This window comes from Pogona vitticeps, chromosome 2 (genome assembly GCF_051106095.1).
Source record: "Pogona vitticeps strain Pit_001003342236 chromosome 2, PviZW2.1, whole genome shotgun sequence".
Classification (NCBI taxonomy): domain Eukaryota; kingdom Metazoa; phylum Chordata; class Lepidosauria; order Squamata; family Agamidae; genus Pogona; species Pogona vitticeps.
Genome location: NC_135784.1, coordinates 122441313 through 122461275, shown reverse-complemented (window position 1 = coordinate 122461275; position 19963 = coordinate 122441313). Strand labels below are relative to the sequence as shown.

Below are 19963 nucleotides of genomic sequence, written 5' to 3'. Positions count from 1 at the left end.
TTTTAACAGTACTGTCTAGCCACAATGGCGAAATGTAACTAATACATTCCAAAGCACTTACCGTCAGCTACTGAGAATGGCCAGCAATTTCATTTTTAAGTATATATGATCACATTCCCCCATCACTTCCAGCAATAAATCCCAGAACAAAGAAATGCATTAAGTATAAAATCTTTACTGCATAGACATATAGTTAGCATGTTAAGTATAAAATCTTCATTATATCTATACAAAAGTATTTAGAAGAGTTGTTTTGGCATCTAATAATAAGAGTGGAGAGGGGCATGATTTACAGAACAGTGGCAAGGATTTCTGTCTCAAGGTCATATAAAAATATACAAACTGATTTATTTCATACACATACCTGAGTCCCAGTTGCTCACCAGATTACACTGCTGAATCGAGGTAAAAACCTGCTGTGATCTGGAATGGGTTTTTTTTTGCAGGTGGATTGGTAGCTTTGTTCAGTTTTGTTCTCCAAACAAATTCCAGCACTCAGATTTCTTTGGCTTAAATCTAGCTTGCAGTCCCAACGGAAAATGACTAAATGATAAGTCAGTACTTAGATACATCTCATAGTTCAGTGGGTACACTGGTTAGGACTATCAGTTGGCTTCAAGCTTTCAGTTCTAAGCATAGACCTTTTCCACCAAACTCTAGATCAGGGTGGACAATTTAATCAGTCCAATGACACATTTTGTCACCCTACAACTAGTAAGCAATGTCTTCCACTTCTCAAAATTGGAAATGACTAGATTCTCAATTCTGATGCTGTGGGGTTTGGAGAAGCAGCACGTGTAAAGCACACTGAACAAGGACAGAAAATCCATGCCCCTTCAGATGCTGTTGGATTGCCTCTCTCTTGGCTATACTGCCGAGGAACTATGGGTGTTACAGTCCAAAAACATCTGTAGAGCTGTTTTCCCCTGCATGCAGTAAAGCAAGGTCCCTGTGCCTTCCTTTGGAGAGGGACTGCTACTAAGCAATTCTGCTTTTTGACAGAAGGATGGCTTAGAGGTGATGGGTCATGGTCCTCAAAAAATGGGCAACAGGCCATACATTGCCCACCCTGGGGCAGCTGGTGGATTTGAGGTTTCAATAAAAACAAGAACCTACAAGCATGTGAACCCTGCCCCTGCTTTATAATACTCTACAGCAGGGGTCATCAACCCCCAGTCCGTGGCCCGGTGCCGGCCCGTGGGTTAGCTGGAACTGGGCCGCGGACACAGATCTCCACCCCCACCCCCCACCCCCGCCGTGGGGCAGCCAGCCTGGGAAGCACCCCGATGCACGGCTTTGCTTCTTTGCTTGCTGGCTTGCTCGCTCCCCACCCGCCCTAACAAGCCAGCAAAGAGTCAAAGCCGTGCGTCAGGGCACTTCCCAGGCTGGCTGCCCCACGGCAGCTTCCCCGTAGGGAATGGGCGCTGGGGGAAGCATTAGCATGAAGGCCACACACCTGCAAGTGTGACACACCCACCAGCAAACATGACACACCCACCAGTAAGCGGGGGGTCCCCACCCCTCAACCGGTCCGTGCATGGAGCACACACACCCCAAACGGTCCGCGGACCGAAAAAGGTTGGGGACTGCTGCTCTACAGTATAATCAGAATGGCTTCCAAGTGCATACAATAGCTGAGCTGTTCTACAGCAACCTCTCCTGTTCACACAAGGCTGTGAGCCTCACTTTGGACACAAGTGACAGTAACATCTTTCTTTAAGCACTGGCAGAGTTTGGTTGGCAAAGCCGTAGACCCCACATGAGGTGGGGATTGATGTGGTGTGTTCACAAATTTGCAAGCCCTATGCAGCAGCCCCAAAATACCAGCACCATTTGAATCCTGAAGCACACTGCAGAGGCCTCTCTTTGGATTATGGGATTCTCAAGTTTTGCTCCTAGATTCTGGAGAGTTGCTCACATCTGGTTCCTTTGGGAACTCTTCCCAGGTTCATTGAACAACATGAATTTCTTGGTGAGGCAGCTTAGCACCATCAGCAGTCTCAGTCCTCAGCCCATAGTAATTCCACTCCTGAAGAAGCAAAATAGACCTCTCCAGTTCACACCCCTCTGGTAACAGCTGAGATGATTAAGGTCCCAGGATGTAAATATTATAGTATCCAGTTTATTCCAAATTAGAAGCCTGATGTGTTTCAGCTTAGCCTTTTTCAAGGGCGTGAATAGTACATTTCTTAAAGTTCTGTTTAGGAAAGACTGTTTGTTAGGTCGGAGTCCAGGTCCCTTTGAATGACTCACTTTTATATCCTAGGACCTTTGTCTCTTCCTGCCTAATAGCTTTGGTGGAGGTACCGGTTCCTTTTCGTTATTGGCTGAGATTTATTTATTTATTTATCCATTCATTCATTCCATTTATACCCCGCCTATCTGGTCATTGCGACTCACAACCAACGGCTTAGTCAATTTGTGGTCGACCAGCAGACACATTTAAAAGGAAACCAACTTGCTCCCATTTGCAGAGTCAGTATGAAGAATAGGGACCCTTCCAGCAATGAGATTACTCAGCAGGGATAGTGTGGGGAGTCTTATCCCACCCCCCAGGCCAGGCTATAGACAAACTGCATCCCTCTAAAGATTGAGCTGCATCTCCCATCAGCACTATCCACCAGATCCCATAGTGTGTGTTTGGCAACTGCAATCCAACAATGCAGAGCTGCGCTTTGGCCACTCCTGTCCCAGGCTTTTAGCAACGGGAGGAAACGCCTGCTCTGGAAAGCAGACTTGCCTTTATGTTTCTGCTTGCAGTGTTGGTAACAAAGAACACAAGCAAAGGCACAGACAACGGTGAGTACTTTTCATCCCAGTATCCATAGTCAAAAGTTCAAAAGGGAATTCTGCAGCTTCTCCACTGTAAAAACTAGTAACGTCTGGAATCCTGTTCTTCCTTTTCCCAGATCTGCAGCTTCTGGCAGGTCATGCAAGAGAAAACAGTCCAGATAAAATCCAAAGTCTCTTCCACAGAACCAACTTCGTCTCTTATCCCATCATCCTCTTCACTCCTCTCCAGTGCAAGATCCAAGGCTATAGCGGCAGTGGTTCCGGACATTCCACTTGGCCAGGAATGGCATGCCTGACCTTTCCCTCCATCTGTTCTGCCATTTGATCAGTGAGCAAAGAGCAGAATCAGTGCCACCACAACAATGACGAGCAACAGGCCAATGATGCACCACTGACGCCGTCCTGATGGGAGACAAAGCACAGGGAGGGGGAAATGGAATAAACAGTAAGACCAGGCCAGGTCAGAAATCCACCATCCCTTCCACTCTGGGGAGCAGGCAAAGGGAAACAAAAGTTCCTGCTTGGGGGAGGAAAAAATACAGACACAATCTTAGGTGTTTGGGGTAGAATGCCAGCCACACTCCAATCACCAGGTCACACGAATTGTAGCCATGTGCTACACAACTGGGAAATAATGAAGCTCAGACGTTCCCAGAAATTTTAAATTGAAACCCTCCAAAACAAGGCAAACAGGAGTAAGTTACATATAACTTTTTACTCTTGATGGCAACAGAGGCACAACAAAGTTGCATTTCGAAAGTACAGGAAAGTGAAAAACAGGATCAAAGTTACTTCACTATTGCAATGAATAACATTTTTTTTCTAGCAGCTCTCAAAAGTTACTTTGAAAGAGCAATTTTAGGGGCATATCGACAGGAATTTTTCAAATTGCCAGTACAGCTGATGCAAGCCAACAACACCTGAGAGCCACACAGAGGCAAGGAATTTAAGGAAAGCTGGGGATGCCTTATCACATACTGGAATGGAGCTGAGGGTCTGGCAGGTTGAAGATTAAGAGGAACGTGGGGACTGCCCATTTTCCCCCATGCCTAGCCAGGCCCATAGGATGATGAAGCACCATCTCTTACCACTGCCCATGTGGGAGACTTTGGTCATCTTCTTTAACACTCCTTCCATGCGGCTGTGAGTATCGTCCATCTCATGGACAAAGTCTTCTAGCATTCTAGAAAAATCAGTGAAGGCTTTTGTCAACTCAGGCAGCAGCTGACCGCGGGTCATCCTGCTCCCATTCAGAATTTTTTTGTGCCCAGCCCCCTGCCCTGAATTGCATCCCAAAATATGGAGATGCACAGCAGCCCCAGGGAACTTGGTTCAGGTCGTTGTGGTTGCTTCACAAGCTTCTCTCCCTTCAGGATTTATGCCAGGTCTGTCCACCACACCCACCCCGGCTACGGCTACCTGAACTCACACAGACTGTTCATCCAGCTCCTCTCCGACCCGCCCTGACATGTGTTTCAGCACCCGGATGCTACCAGAGACCAGCTCCAGCTGCTCATCCTGCTCCTCTATGATTAACTGTTGGGCAAAAGGATCAGATAAGACGGTCACTGGGGAAAAAAATTACACCAAAGAACAACAACAACAACAAAAAAGTAAGCGAATTCAAAGCAGCAGGGGGAGCCTACGATTCTTTACAGCCTGAGGCAGAGTAGGGAATGTCATCCCACACTCACAAGACCTTGGACATAACACTAGCCTTAAAATTGTTCCTTTTGTGTTAAGCGAGAGGAATGTATTTAATCTTAAGAAAATTATGTTTTGAAAGTTCATTTTGTTTGACGTGTTACTTTTAAAATGCTGTTCTCTGGCTGTTCTCACCCATTCATTTAGCCTCCTGTTTAGCATGAAAGCAATGAATTTTACGTTAACACGTTAATTTTATGTGGGTTCCCCCCCCCCAAGGAACACAGTACCCGAAGCCAGACGAGTTAGATGGGCTCATGATGGGACAGGAAATTCTATATGAATACCTCTTTTTTGCATCAGGCAGTAAAAATACAACAATAACCACCATTTGCCCTCTTTTCATGGTGCCCAAAATCAGTTACCAGAAGCACTTTGCTGAACAGCAGGGCTGGCACCACAAAGCAGTCCAGACGAGGAGCAACGAGGGTGTTCCTGCTCAAGCACAAGCGCATAAGCCAGAGTTTGGAAACACTACCTGGGGATTCTGAGAACTGAACTCGAAAACATAACTTTTCGAACTTTAAATATATCCACAGTATTTGGCTGAACTTGGCACTGGCCTTCAAGGAAAGGTGTGTATACATGACTACAGTCTGGGAGATAATTACTAGTATTGTATTGTTGATGAGCTTCAAACACATACCAGTGTCCACCTCTGAGGCCAAAACAACCTACAAAGGTAACCTTGAGAAAACTGAAACGAATCAGCATTTCCGATAATGTCTCTTCGTGAAAGCCAGCACTCTGAAATCTTGACTACTGTTACATTTTCGAAGGATCCAGCACTTGAACAACAAAGCTTCTCTTATTTCACCCAGAAGAAAGTCTGTTTTGAGCACAAAGTGCCCTTTATGGCTTTGGCTACTGGCTCAGAATATCAAATAGCTGTTTGGTAGGAGAAGCAGTTCTTTAAGAGGACTACCAATATCCCCATTTGGCTGGTGAGGAACTGGGGCTGAGGCCCAGACCATGCAGGAGACTGGATCTGAACCCAGACCTCCAGTCAGAAAGGAAGCCTGAAGCACCCATCATTCAGTCTGGGGCCAGCCCAAGACATGATGGTGTCTGAGTCAATTAACAAGCCATCTCCCTGCTTCACACACAAACAAATTGGACTGGAACTTGAATTCTTCATCAACCATTGCAAGAAACCGTTGCCTTCCATCCCCCTGGAGGGGGGTGGGTAGCAGGCTGGTTTGCAGAATGCAGGATAGCTCTGTCCTTTCCCAGAGAGGAACGGCCAGGGGGATCAGTGAAAAACACCTTAGGGACTGCTCCTTAGGTCACCAGCATCCGTCACTTAAGGCAAGAGCCCCACTTTACCTAATAGCAGGGCAGACATTACTAGGGTGGAAAGCAATTGTTTCTTGCCAGACTGATCCCAGAATTTTCCCTCTTCCCATGTGGAGCTCTTAGCTGGAGAAGGATTAAGGAGACACAGTGAAGTAGGTGCCAGTGCTTGTAATGGCCCGAACGTTTTCACAATACTGGGGAAAAGGAGAGAGCACTCTTAGCATGTGGAAGTAATGACCTGAATTGGCTTGTTCTCAACTAGGTGAAGATGCTGTCCATATTCTCACCTTCTGGTGCAACTGTTGCTGTTCCAAAGTGTGTGAATTGGGTGTGGACAACTTCTCTACACCCAATAGCTCAAAGTGATCCCTGTCCCCCATCAGTGCCTGCAGAGAAAAAGGAGGAAAAAACTGTAAGCCAGGACTCAGAAAGTCTTGGAGAAATCTGCAGCAAAGGCCCTAGCTCAGCAATGGCGCAAAGTAGGTAGAAGAACCAAGAAGGCCCTATTTATGATGTAAGAGCAGGAACTCTCCTCATTACAATCCAGAATTAAACTATGATTATAAATGCAATACAGTGGTGTCCCGCAATACCATGGCCCCGCAGTATGATAAAACTGCAGTACGATGACTTTTTTTGCGATCGCTATAGCAATCGCAAAATGATGGTTCCTATGGGGAAATCCGCTTTACAATGATTAGGTCCTTGCTTTGCAAACTGTTTGTTCACAAAACGACGGTTTTTCCGGCTCCGCAAAATGGCTTCCCTGCGCAAAATGGCTGGCTTCCCTTCGCAAAATGGGTGTTTTCCGGACAGAAGCTTCGCAAGACAGCGATTTAAAACAGCTGATCAGTGGTTCTCTATGGGCGATCTTCGCTGGACGACTAGGTATTTCCCCACTGGAACGCATTCAATGCATTCCAATGGGGATTTTTTTTCGCATGGCGACGATTTCGCTGTACAGTGATTTTCCTGAAACGGATTATCGTCGTCATGCGGGGCACCACTGTATAGAAGCGGAACTGACTCTTATCATGATGTGTTTTTAAATCAACCTCTTTATTTATCTGACACATTTCTTCACTGCCTTTCAAGACTAGTCTCCCCATGTTGGCTTACAATATAGTGTATGTAGTTCAATATTGGTGAAAGCTGTTAATGTAAAGTCAATAAGCACTGTTTTACTGAATTTTGTATTTGGTTTTCATGTTTTTCTTCTGATGTCCAAAGTTTTGGGAAAAATATTTTGAGAAGTGGCCTAAAGCACAGATGGGAGGAAGGAAGGATGGAAGTAAATCACTGGGACGGACGATGCATTTTTCCTCAGAGAAAGTGTGGCAGACACACATGGCCTTTCTTCTCTTGTCGGATTGCAGTCCCATCAAGACCTAGTCGTCACAGCCAATGGTGAGGAATAATGGGAACTGTGATACAATGTCTGGACTGAAGGACCACATTGTGCCTGCTGTCCTGATGTTGTTCTGTGTTGTCAAAGCATTTTCAATTTATGGGAACCCTAACAGGGTTTTTGGAGTATGTGAGATGCTCAAGATGTAGTCCACCATTGCCATCACAGTCCAGTGAATGAACATGGCCAAACCTGGCTTTGAACCTGGGGCTTCTGATTCCTTGTCTGACACTCTGCCCGCTACACACCATGCTGTTTCGCCCTAGCCATTGCCAAGTTACATTTTCCCCCTTTCAGGCACTACATCCAACAAAATGCTGAGATGAGACGGGGATGGTAGAGTACGCTTACCTCTCGGTTCTTCCTGTTTATTAAGGCCTGTGCTGCTGGACTGGCTATATGATCTCTCATTTCCTAAAGACAAGAAAGGGAATCAGCAAGAAACTATAACCAGTAAAATATAACCAGTAAGGAGAATGAAGAGAAATGAGTGAAAAACTGAGAGATAGACATCACTGTAGATTACTTGCAAGCATACATGTAAAAACTATGGGAAAATCCAGTTCCACCCAAGTTTCAGTCACTTGATTTCTTTTCTTTACATCTAGAAAAAGATTTCCAGATTCTTTAATCATGACTCCAGCATATCTGAGCTGTGATAAAATCTAGAACTCCCTGGCTCCAGTCTTCTTTGCAACTAATGCTTATCAACCTTTTTGATATTCAAGGAGATGCACACCATCCCTTACTCTTTCTAAAACAGTGGTTCCTAACCTTGGGTTACTCAGGTGTTTTTGGACTGCAATTCCCCAGAAGTCTTCACCACCAACTGGTGCTGACCAGGATTTCTGGGCATTGCAGTTCAAGAACACCTGGGTTACCCAAGGTTAGGAACCAATGTTCTAGCAGAACAAACCATCCTTCATTTTTCATAATGCCTCCCAATCTTCACTCAACCATTCTGTCTGATTCTGTGCATGCCATGATGGAAGCTAAAAGACTCACCTTAACTGATTCCCGCATCTCTGTGATGAAAGAACGCCGTGTCGCCACCTCAGATAACTCAATTCTGAACTTGTGTGGATTTGATTCCACAATGCGTGTTTACAGGTTAAGTGCAAAGACCTTTGAGTTATGGGATTCTGAACCCAGAGGGAGTGGCTATAAAATATTACATGAACATAGCTGGAATTTAATTTAGCAACTGCTCTAGCTTGGGGTGGGCCACTTGTGGCCCTCCAGATGTTGTTGAACGCCAATCCCCCTCCTCCATCACCATTGGCTACGTTGGCTAGGGCTGATGGGAGCCCTCCAGATATTGCAGTCCAGCAATGTCTGGAGGGCCACAACTGTCCATCCATGCTCCAAATGCAGCAGGAGATCCCTGTTAATTCTGCCTTCCATTTGTAGCAAAGAGTTTCTCTAAGGTGCCGTGTGGGAACCATTGCCTGCCACTGCAATCCTAGCAGCAGGCAGCATGTTTATAACATGGTGCTATAGCATTATCTAGGGAGACACCCCCTGGCACTGCTCCAATCTCCCCACCACCACCACCACCCCCTCTACAGGATATAAATGGTTTCCTCCAGGTCCTCCAAATCCCAATCAATACTGCGCAAGCTGTTCCGTAGTTCATTTGTCGTCCAGTCAAACTCTTCTTTACTGATGATGTGAGACTCCTCAAGCAGTTGGCACCAGCGGTTATAGAGCCCATGCGCCGTATTCACGGCTTTCTGAACCTCCCTGTGGAGAACAAGGACAAGTTACAAGGATGAAATAGAACAGGGACGGAGACGGCCGACTCTTCTCTGTCTTCAGCTGGTTAAAAAACCAAGAACCATCAAACCAGATGGACTACACAAGCCTCATCATACTTTAGATTACCAGATGCTTGACATCTCTTCTGGGCAAGCGACAAGCACAACAGATTGACTGAATGTTTGGTTAATCTCCATACCTAAAGTGCAGGCTGTATTCAGAGGAACAGATCACAAGCTCTTATCTGACTGAAGTCTGTCCTAAAACAACTTTTCCTACTTGAAGGCATTTCAGCACTGAGGAAAGCATTTCTGTATTAACTGTTATTCCATTTTAGCAGAGCTGACATGTAGGTATTCATCACCATGAGGTATCTGTGCAGCACAGGGAAACGGATGGTTGGATCCAAAAGTAAATGGACGTGTGGCTGGGCCAGTGGAGCTTCAACCTGAATTTTCCAAGTCCTGTTCCAATGCTCTAACCATGCGGCTATCACTTATACAGTGGGACCCCGCTAGATGATTACCCCACAAAACGGGCAATCCGCAGGACGATGATGTTTTGCGATCGCTACAGCGATTCGCAAAATGGTTTTTCTATTGGGGATTTTGCTGGACGATGATTTGGTCCATGCTTCACAGATCGTTTTTCACAAGACGACAATTTTTACAGCTGATCAGCGCTTCCGTTTTTCGCAAGATAGCGATTTTACAGCTGATCGGTGCTTCGCAAAATGGCTTTCCTATGGGCGATTTTTGCTGGACGACAACAATTTTTCCCCATTGGAACACATTCAATTGATTTCAATGCATTCCAATGGGGAAAAGCTTTTCGCAAGACGATGTTTTCGCAAAACAGCTATTTCAATGGAACTAATTAACATCGTCTTGCAGGGCACCACTGTATCTAGAATTAACCATATTTGGGGGCCTAGCAGTTAATTTTCACATAAACAAATAAAATTTAAAAGCCTGGTACCTTGAAGCCACCTCCTGTGATCCATAATTTATTTATCTCAACTGTCTGTATGCGCACACTATTTGTTCTTTGATAAAATGGAAAGGGTTATTAAATCAGTGAATCAGACCAGGGCTGTAGAATACATCATCATCATCATCATCATCATCATAATCCCTCAAATCAATTTTGACTTATGATTACCCTTTCCAGGGTTTTTTAGACAGAGAATACTCAGAAGTGCTTTACCCTTCCCTTCTTCTAGGAGCATACTGGGACTGTGCAGCTTGCCCAAGGCCACATGGGCTGGCTATACAGTATTCACAGGAGGCACCGTGGGGAATCCAACTCCCAACTTCTGGCTCTATAGCCAGATACCTAAGCCACTAAGTTGTCCAGAGGTGGAATACATCACCATTAAAATGGCTAAACTGAAGAACAAATAGATGGATGTGGGGGTGAAAGACAGGCAGAGATATTTTTCAGCTCAACTGCAGTGGATTTGAAGAAAGTAAGAAACTGGAGTTCAGATGTCCTCTGTGGATGGTGACTAGTAAAATCGAGCTGGCATTCCATAAGGTTGGCCTACTGAAAACAGGAGAGACCTTCCACCCTCTATGGACAGGGGCAAAGAGCAGAGGACCTCAGAGGGACTTCTGCCACCCAGTATGCTAATAGGTTTCCAATAAGAGACTGATATTTGATGAAAGCATCTTTTCCTGGCTTAGGGAATGCATTTAGTCCCAGAGGTCATCTGGCAAGAGGCAGCTAGAGGCACCTGAGGCTTCTGGGGTCAGCTCTGCAGTTGCTTGGAGTCAGGAATTTAGCACAGTGCTTCAGAAATTGGGATAATTTATAGTTACAAAACATGTTTCTGTTTTTGGAAATCTTCCTTGTATAGCCTAAACTACCATCTATTTCCCAGGTATCATAAGGATTATTACATGTATGTGTTACCTTTTTTTCCTTGTGCACTGCTCTGGTATCTCCAGGACTAAGCAGTCTATGTGTTCTGTGCCAACAAGTTGGAACTGACCTATGGCGACCCTAACAGATATTTTAGGGTGAGATATTTAAGGAGGTCCACTCCCCCAGTGAGTTTCCATAGATGAGCAGGGTTTTGAACCCTGTTCTCCAGAATCCTAACCTGCTACTCTGCACCACCACTCTACACCACCAAAGAAAGCTGACCGCCGAAGAATTGATGCTTTTGAATTGTGGTGCTGGAGGAGGCTCTTGAGAGCCCCCTGGACTGCAAGGAGAACAAACCTATCCATTCTGAAGGAAATCAACCCTGAGTGCTCACTGGAAGGGCAGGTCCTGAAGCTGATGCTCCAATACTTTGGCCATCTCATAAGAGAAGACTCCCTGGAAAATACCTTGATGTTGGGAAAGTGTGAGGGCAAGAGGAGAAGGGGATGACAGAGGATGAGATGGTTGGACAGTGTCAAAGAAGCTGGCAAAATGAATTTGACCAAACTCAGGGAGGCAGTGGAAGATAGGAGGGCCTGGCGTGCTCTGGTCCATGGGGTCACGAAGAGTCAGAAACGACTAAACAACAACACCACCACAATGGAAAAATAATACCTATTTTTCCACTTGGATTTTATTTTGTTTGGACCACATGGCTGCCCCTTACTTCAATACAGCACATTGGGAATCACAATCTATAAATATCCATAACTCACTCACTAAATAAATTAATAAACAACTTGGACTAATTTGTAATGATAATTTCCCCCCTTATTACTGTTTTCAGCAGTTGAACTGAACTTATTATGGTCAAAGACCAGCACCAAACAAACCGGACAGTACACAACAATTCTACTTTCAACATAGAGATGGCAAAGAGAGTAACAAAAACGCTGTATTATAGCTATACCAAACAATTTTCCTTTTAGGCTTGCCCTCTATTTGTACATTTACTCCTTACAGAAACTGCGACTTTAAAAAGAAAACTATATTGGAGATTAACTGCAATGTGTTCCAACACCTAACTCTGCCATAATGGAAAGTTTGGAGAAACTTTGCTCGTGAGTAGCTTTGCCTATCCTCGCCCCGTTCCTTGAGTGTGAGCAATTCTAAAACCTAGGGTGGTTGTGAAACCCTTGCGTCGCGATGCTGCGGAAGAAATTGCGAGAGTTTGGCATTTTTTCTGTTTCTCCCTCTCGGGGGAAGGTTCCAAAAGGAAACGTCGGCTCCTCGATCTTCGTTTGGACCAGATCACAAGGAAGAGAGGGGGCCCCTTTATAAGTCCCCCTGGTTCTTCCAGCAGTTGCGGGAGCGGGACTTCCCACGACAAGGCTGGAGGCGGGGCGCATCCAGGCCAGCCGCCCCGGCTCCAGATGTTTGGATGGCCCCGCACTCCCAGGCGCCGTTCCGCAGCTGCAACCCCACGCCGGGCCCAAACGAGCGCCTTCCCCGACGCCGGGGGGGGGCGGCGGCGGCGGCGGCGGCCACTCACCCTTTCACCACGAAGAACGGGTCCTCCAGAGACATCGTCCTGCCAGGGAAGCGCCTTCCGAGGGAGGCTCCTCGCCGGCCAAATCGCGGAGGAGGCGCGAACCCTCGGAAATCTAGGGCGAGGGCAGGGCGCCCGGCCCCCGTCCTCCCTCCCTCCCTCCCTCTCTGGGTTGGGGCCGCCCCGTTTACGTCGGGGGGGGGGCTGTCTCAGTTCTGAGAACAGCCGGGGACTCTGCAAAAAGGAGCCTTTTCGAAGAAAGAGGAACGGGGAGGAGCCCGAGCGGCGGAGGAAAGCGAGCCTGGAATTCCCGAGCAGCGAAAGCAAGAGGCCGCCCTCCCGGAACGTTTGAGCGCCCCTGCTTTAAAAGAGAGATCCGTGTTTGGAGTGGGCGGCTCTTTGCCTTGCCTCTCTTCTCCTCCCCGCCCCCGGTAGCTTCCGCGGGGGTGGAAAAGAGCTGGCGCATGTAAGGCACATGTTTCCCTCCCCCCCCCCACGAGGTCCGGCTTCGTAGCCCCGCCGACCCCTTTCCGCCGTGGGTCCTGATTCATTCCTCGCCCGTCTCACTTCCAGATCTCAACACCTCCCGATAGAGCGTTTGGGGCTCCCTTCCCGCGGATGGGGAAATACCGACGGCCTCCACGCTCATTAGGGTAACCCGAGGCTGGCCAAAAAAGTCGACGGGGGCTTGCCCTCCATGTTCGTGCACTACGGGCGGGACCAGGGGAAATGCCCTACTAGGTGCCCGCTGCTTTTCTTTCTTTCTTTCTTTCTTTCTTTTTCTTTCTTTCTTTTATTTTTTTGCAATCGCATTCTCCGCGTTAATCTCCGAGTTGCTATTTGCGAGGCTAACGCATGCGCAAACTTGCCAAGCGAGAAACACCGAGCAAAGGATTGAAAATGCGTGTGCATTTGTGCGAACTTGGGCGCAGTGTGAGGATGACGCAATGAGAAGGCCTTTGCGGCAGTTTGGAAGGAGAGCTCCTGATCCCGCTCGAAAACGAGTAGCTTGACCCAGGGAGGGGGCAAACCCGACCCTCTGCGCCTTTCTTCGGAAGCAAATTGCACTCCGTTCGATGGAGCTGGCTCCGGATTAAGTGTACCTCAGGCGGGGAGGGGGGGGGTTACCCGCAAGTAGCCTTCGGTGTATGGGGTGCACCCATTGTCCTTGGCCATCATCTCCCAGAGCATGGGAACGTTGGGGTATTCGTTTGTTTGCATTAGACCTCCCAAATTCCCAGTCAGCGCAGCTCAACAACTAATATTTCCAAGCTCTGTTGTTTTTAAGACAACAAAGAGAATTGCATTTGTGGGAATCATCAACCCAGTCCGTGAATCTCGGTTCTCCACGCGCCAGAGCCCCAGCAAAGTGTTAATAAGGAGGGAAATTGCCTTATGTAGTTGCGTGGGAGTTTTGTGCCTCATGCTGAAGCCCAGTAAATGAAGTGGGTTTGGGGTGGGTGGAGTTTGGGAGAAAGTTGCGTGGGACCGCTGGAGAAGAGCCGAGAAGAAAAACCGTGATTTTTTTGGAACCTAGCCTGAGGGAAGACCTCTGTGGGGTGGAAGCAAACCCTTCTGTTTGCAGTGTTAGGAAACGTAATAAAGGTGGATCATGGAATATTCGTCTTCCGAGGGGCTTTCCAGAGTTTTGTCTACAGGAGGTTGGAGGGGGGGGTAGAAGGGTTTCAGTGCGACCCCACTGCGGTGCAACTGTATGAGTGCAGATTCGGCTGCTGCAGATTTCAGAATGAGGCGTGCAACCCCGTTCCATAAAGTGCCGCGTTGTTGTTGTTGTCGTGGCGCGGGCAAACCGATGGCCGCCTGGCAGAACCCGAGCCTTTCCTTGGACAGACTCCCGGAAACTCGACGGAGGCCTTTTCTCCCGTTGCCCATTTATGGACACAGGAAGCAAAGGCCGCCGCCGCCGCTGTTCGCTGTTGTTGCCGCGCGCGTCAGCATATTTCGAACGTTGGTAAACGCAAGTGTGGCCCCGCCCCCTGTCGTCATGGGCCAATAATACATGCAAGGAAACTAAGGGGGGGCTGGTAGGGGCGGGCGTGACCTCATGGGAGGGAGGAGCTTTTGAAGGGAAAACAGCCCCGCGGGGAAAACCGGCGGGAAGCCAAGAGCGAGAGTGCCTGCTTAAAGCACTTGGGGAGTCTGGGTAATTTTTCGGCCAAGACAAGACTTGTTCCGCTTCGATCTTGTCAAAGCAGTATGAAGGCGCTTCCAAGGTGGGTGAATAAAAATCCTAGGATCCCTCGGCATCAGCGTGTCTGCCCCTCAAACTGAATTTGCGATGCGTCATGCGAAAAGAGTGTGACACGACGGTCCACTTGGTGCGGGTACACCGAGCCACGAAGCCCGGTGAGTAAAGAGGAAAACAAGGATGCCGCCTGGGAGTGAGATTCCCATCCAACAAAGCGTGGGAAGAAGCATTGCAACATCTTGTGTGGTTAATGACCACCTAGCTAGAAAGAGGAAATGAAAGCTCTCCTCCATTTGCTGTTCGCAGGGGAAAAGACACGTGGTCAGAACTCTTTCCCCTCCTCCTCCCCCCACTTCCGATTGAGTAATTAAGACAGGGAAGCAGGAAAAACCACTTTCCAGGAGATCCACCCGTTCTCATGCTTTTATTGGCCACCCTGGGAGCAGTTAGTGTCTTGCCCCAACACCAAGCAACCCTAAAGTCCCTCGTACGTTTGCAGAAGTGCAAAAAAAAATCTTGTACAGAGGTCCTTGACTGTTGGAAATGTAAATTCTTCTTGCTTCGTCGCACAAAGGATTCATCAATGGTGGCATGCAGCCTGCAGCTGACACTTCTCAAAACCTTCCATGCCACCTAACAGAATTTGGATATGAGAATAAACTGCTCTTTCCATCTAGGCCATACTTGATCCTGAGAGACAACAGGAATAGCACAACCGACCTCATGTTTTGGAAAATGATTTTGACCTGGGTAGGGGAAAAAATCTATAAGACTAGCCTCAGTTTCATTACTCAGTCCTTGTTAGGTGTCATTAAGTTACTTCTGGTGACCCTATGAACTACGAATTCCAGAAGGACCTGTTGACAAATCATTGTTTACCTATACTAAAACAAAGGTTGGGTTGTTAAAAAAATACAATTAAAAAAATACACAGTTGGATAATATATTTATTACTACCAATTAAAATGCCACATAAGTGTGCAAGGTTTCAATTTATCCAGAAGTCATTGTATTTATAAATATTGGTTCTACACTCACATAAATTTTACGGGCACAACAGTGAGATTTCAACAGGAGTATGTTGTCACAATTTTTTGTGTGCAATATCTATTATGAATTGTTTTGGTCTGGGATTTATGGAGACTTTTACAATTATTTCTTGTTGCATTGTTTAGTCTAAATGTTGCTTTTAATTTGCATGTCTTTTTCACTTGCTATAACCAGTAGGCTTAATCAGCTTTAGATGAAATAAGAGGCTGGTAAGCACCAGCCTGCAACCATTGCATAAAGATACTGTGGTTGATTCTACTAGTGAGAGTTGAAATAACTGGCAAATCAGGTTAAAACCAAGTCATATTTATGCATGAGATTTGCATTTGTTTTAGTAATAGCTCTCAAGTGGCTTTGTTGCGAAATGTGAGTCCTTAACTGTACAATGGGGAATTGTGAAATCTCAAAACTTTAAAAACCATCTGCTAATAATGTCAAAGAAAAGGTTCAGAGTTTATTCCCCTGCACATGCACACAGTCTGCAAGTATGGCTCAAAAATAACAAGACCAACGAAATGCTATGGGATTCCTAAGAAAGGGACTCCAAGGAAGCAAACATGGACTTGCCGAAGAGTCAGTGGGCAAACAAAGGGCATTTTCATTGGTAAGGTCACCAGATGCTTGAGATCCACTGCAACATGTATTTGCCATTTTCTACTACATTCTAAGGTTGTGCACTTGCATTTACTGTACTGTATTTTATGGCACTCAAGAGAAGATGGGAGGCAGTGGAGTCCCATATGTAATAATTCACTGTGAAATGGTCTCCTGCGTGCACGTGTGAGCCAGTGTAGGCAGAATTTTTTTCTTACCCTCATGTCGATTAAGTCACATGGAATAAGAGGACTGAGCTCTTTCAATAGTGTGTCATTAATAGTTATATCACCTTTTCCCATGTGGAACTTCAAAATGCAAAATTTATCAGTTGCTACTCATGGAATGCAATTACCTGCAGTAAACTTCAGAGCTCTGCATGCATGAGCCTGCCCTAGCTGCCAGGCTTAATCTTGCACGGAGCCAATCCCACGGATTTCATTCAAACTCAACTCAGTGCACCAAATTTTCATTTATTTATTTGTTATGGGATCGTTACCATAGAACTGAACCCACAGAGACTTGCTTCAAAGTAGACATGCATAGGATTACGTTGTAAAATGTCCTACTAATCCCAACCAATCTCCTGTGAAGCAAATTAGCTAGAGAATCTGCAGCCATAGGTCGTGCGTTTTTTAAAAAATTGATTTCCACAGCCTGGAGCCGGCCCATGCACCTACTCCAGCCAATTCTGCCCCACAATCGTCCAGTTCAAGCCCTTTTGTTACGAGCTGCTGCTGCCGCCTCCTCCTCCACATTCCGCTCCTTTCGGCCCAGCGCGCCGTTTCCCTCTTCCCTTCCCCCACGCCCTGACATTTCCGCTTCCCCCTCCCCCCCTTCCCGGGGAAGGCAGCCAGTGGCGCGCGGCAAAGGGCCGGATGCGGCTCGCGGAGAGTGGGCGGGGAGAGGGCCCAGGCGCTGAGATCACTGGCGGTATAAAAAGAAGCGCGCTGGGCGCGGCCGCGTTTAGTCGGGGAGGACGTCTCGAAAGCGGGTTCTTTCGGAGAGCTTTAAGTGGCTGAAACAAAAGGAAGGGGGGCCGAGAGAGTGTCGCTTTCGCCTTTTTGGGGGAAGAAAGTGCCAAAGGAACCCTTCCCTCCCGGTGTCTTCGGAGCCCCGAATAGTCCCGAGCGGAGGAAAGCAGAATGGAAGTGCAGAAGGAAGCGCAGCGGATCATGACCATGTCGGTGTGGAAGATGTACCACTCGCGTATGCAGCGCGGCGGCCTCCGGCTCCACCGCAGCCTCCAGCTCTCCCTCGTCATGCGGAACGCCCGCGACCTTTACCTCTCCGCCAAGCTGGAGGAAGAGGATGAGATGGGCGGCGGCGGCGGAGCTGCGGAGGGCTTCGCCGGGCAGGAAGCGCAGCTGGTGGACATGCAAGGGGGGCCGCCCTGCCCTCCATACTTGGAGGCCCCGCCGCCGACCCCGTTTCCCCAAGCCCACCAGGAAGGGCCTCCTCCACCCAGCCCGCCGCCCGTAGAGGCACCGCCGTCGGCTCTGCGTGGCGCCAATCCAGATCCGGAACCCATGGAGACTCAGGAGGGGCTCCCCAGCGGCCCGCCTGCGCAACCTTCCTCTCAGACGGCGTGGAGCCGGAGCGCCCCGAGGCCTCCGGGTGCCGCCAAGCCTAACCGCAAGCGGCGGAGTAGCAGCCTTGGCAAGATCGGCGCCGCCGAAGCCGGGCTCGTGCCCAGCAAGAAGGCGAAACTGGTGGAAGAGGAAGGCGAGAGGCAGCCGCAGCGCCAAGAGGGACCTTTCCCGAGCTTAGCCAGAGTCTTGCAAGACCGGTTCTCCGGCTTGATCCTCCCGCCGCCGCCGGCCAAAGGCAGCGACGAGCCCAAGGCGAACTGTAGGCAAGGGGATGGGGTGCTGAGCATAATGGTGAGAGCTGTGGTGGCCTTTTAAAGCGGCCCCCCTGCCAGAGGGACTCGTAGCTGGAACCTTCTCTGTCTCCGGAGGAGGAGAAGCGGAGCCTGCCGAAGCCCTCTCTCCGCAGAGGGGCTGAACACCGCCTCCCACCCCCCCGGCCCCTTCTTCTTGGTGGCGGGGCCTTGGGCGATTAGGAAGACGCGCAGCGCGGGAGGAGGCTGGTGAGGGACTTGGGGAGCCGGGCGGCGGCGGGGGGGAGAGGGGAGCCGAGCCCTGGGCGGCCCCCCTTCCTCTATTTCCCCCCCCTCCTTTTCCGGTGGCTTGGGAAGAAGGCGAGACAAAAGGCGGCGGGCGGCGCAGGGTCGGTGACCCCAGACGGACGACGGCCCCCCCCCCCCGGTTCGGCGAGCAAGCCTGGGACTCTTCTGCTGCTGCTGCGGGGGGGGGGGGAAGAGTGCGGGGCACGACGAGCAGTGGACGCGCCGGCAAGAGCCGCGGTGTTCTCGGACCGAGATATAAAAATACTTTTGGGGGGTGGGGAGAGAGAGAGCACAACCTCTAGGAGAAAAACAAAAGAGGAGAGACTCGCCACCCCCGTTCGTGGCTCTTCTTTAATCCGGTTTCGGGCGGAAAGCAACCACGGTCTGGACTGAGTGCACTTTGTGGGTGCTCGTTCGAGGAGAACGACGACGTGTGTGTGTGTGTGTATCCTGCCTTCCCTCGACGAAAGCTGTTTTGCCTGTTCTGGCCTGACGTGTTTGTTACTCCCTCCCCCCTCCCCCCCCCTTTCTTTCTGAATGGGCTTTGAAAAGGAGGGTCAGGTTTTGGCGGCCGCTCCCCGGAAGGGTTAAGAAAAAGGCCTGCTGCTGAGAGTTGCGGGAGAAGAGCCGCTTTTGTCAAGGCCCGCTCCTTGGGCGGGCGGGGAAGAAGGAGTGGGGGGGGGGCCTTCGCTTCAGCATTCTTTTCCTCAGGGCCATCTCTTTCTTCTTACCTAGTAATTAAGGTTGATGAAGTGGCCTATTTCTTGGTGCCAGAGAAGATCTCAAAGCCAGATTAGTCTTGCCTGTGTGTGAGTGTGCGTGTGTGTGTGGGTGAGAGCCGGAACAGAAGGAGGAGGGACAAAAACTGTGCCAGTCATACTAGTTATGATGACACATCTCTCATATGACTAGCATTTGCATTACACTGGGTCCAGGAGTGCAGGGGGATTTCCTGTTCATGTTGCCTTAGCTCTATGTGTGTGTGTGTGTGTGTGTTCATACCAATGCTGTTTTTTTAAAGATGTAGGTGGAGCCCAGAATTACTGAAAAAGAGGAAGAGGAGTTAGTTTTTTTTTCATAAGAAGTCATCTTAAAGGCTTACTTGTGGTTTTCCTAGATGACTGAATCTTTTATATATGTGATACAGCAAGGAGGATTCTGTTTTTCCCTCTGCATAATTTTTTCCTTGCCATTCCATGTCTAGCTTGGCTGTTATTCATCCAGACAAGAGGAACTGGAGCAATTAAATCTGTATGCAAGTTCTTTTTTAAGTGTTCTGTAAAACAAGTCACTCAGTGGGATGGAATTATGTAATTTTTTGCCTTTTTATTCCTGACATCCTTTTGCTGGGTCTCCAATCTATAAAACAATCCCTGTTGTGTTGGATTTACCTGTTGTGTCACCTCAAGTGTTTCTAAAATGTGTGTGGGAGGGAAGGAGAGTGTGCAAAAGAGGGGAGCCTAATTTTAGGAGTGGGAACAATTGTGCCAGTGTGTTCTTAAGATTATCATTTTCAAAGTTGGCAGTAAGATTGATCAATGTCAAGGTACTTTGTATTGCTAACTGTATATGTATTTTATGTTTTTCCTATTCTGTTGCCTT

At 48.2% G+C, this 19963-nt stretch overlaps 2 protein-coding genes across 2 annotated transcripts; one reads left to right on the top strand and one right to left on the bottom strand.

Annotated features, from left to right (window-relative positions):
• Positions 1–2105: 2105 nt before the first annotated feature.
• Positions 2106–12539, bottom strand: STX10 (syntaxin 10). The gene is made up of 8 exons (XM_020800386.3): positions 12381–12539; positions 8775–8944; positions 8207–8301; positions 7553–7615; positions 6081–6179; positions 4223–4329; positions 3882–3976; positions 2106–3195 (listed from the first exon to the last, which is right to left on the bottom strand). The coding sequence occupies exons 1-8, from the start codon at positions 12413–12415 to the stop codon at positions 3119–3121; spliced, it is 741 nt and encodes a 246-aa protein (XP_020656045.3). The 5' UTR covers positions 12416–12539; the 3' UTR covers positions 2106–3118.
• Positions 12540–17238: 4699 nt separating this feature from the next.
• Positions 17239–18274, top strand: IER2 (immediate early response 2). The gene has a single exon (XM_020800383.3). It carries the CDS (start codon positions 17376–17378, stop codon positions 18135–18137), a length of 762 nt encoding a protein of 253 aa, XP_020656042.3. The 5' UTR covers positions 17239–17375; the 3' UTR covers positions 18138–18274.
• Positions 18275–19963: the final 1689 nt, after the last annotated feature.

Excerpts from the sequence above, each read along its gene's own strand:
- IER2 (XM_020800383.3), top strand. The coding sequence starts at position 17,376 with ATGGAAGTGCAGAAGGAAGCGCAGCGGATCATGACCATGTCGGTGTGG.
- STX10 (XM_020800386.3), bottom strand. The coding sequence starts at position 12,415 with ATGTCTCTGGAGGACCCGTTCTTCGTGGTGAAAGG. Across the intron at positions 7,616-8,206 it reads AGATGCGGGAATCAGTTAAG|GAAATGAGAGATCATATAGC; the intron begins GTGAGTCTTTTA and ends TCTTGTCTTTAG. Across the intron at positions 3,196-3,881 it reads AGTCTCCCACATGGGCAGTG|GACGGCGTCAGTGGTGCATC; the intron begins GTAAGAGATGGT and ends GTCTCCCATCAG.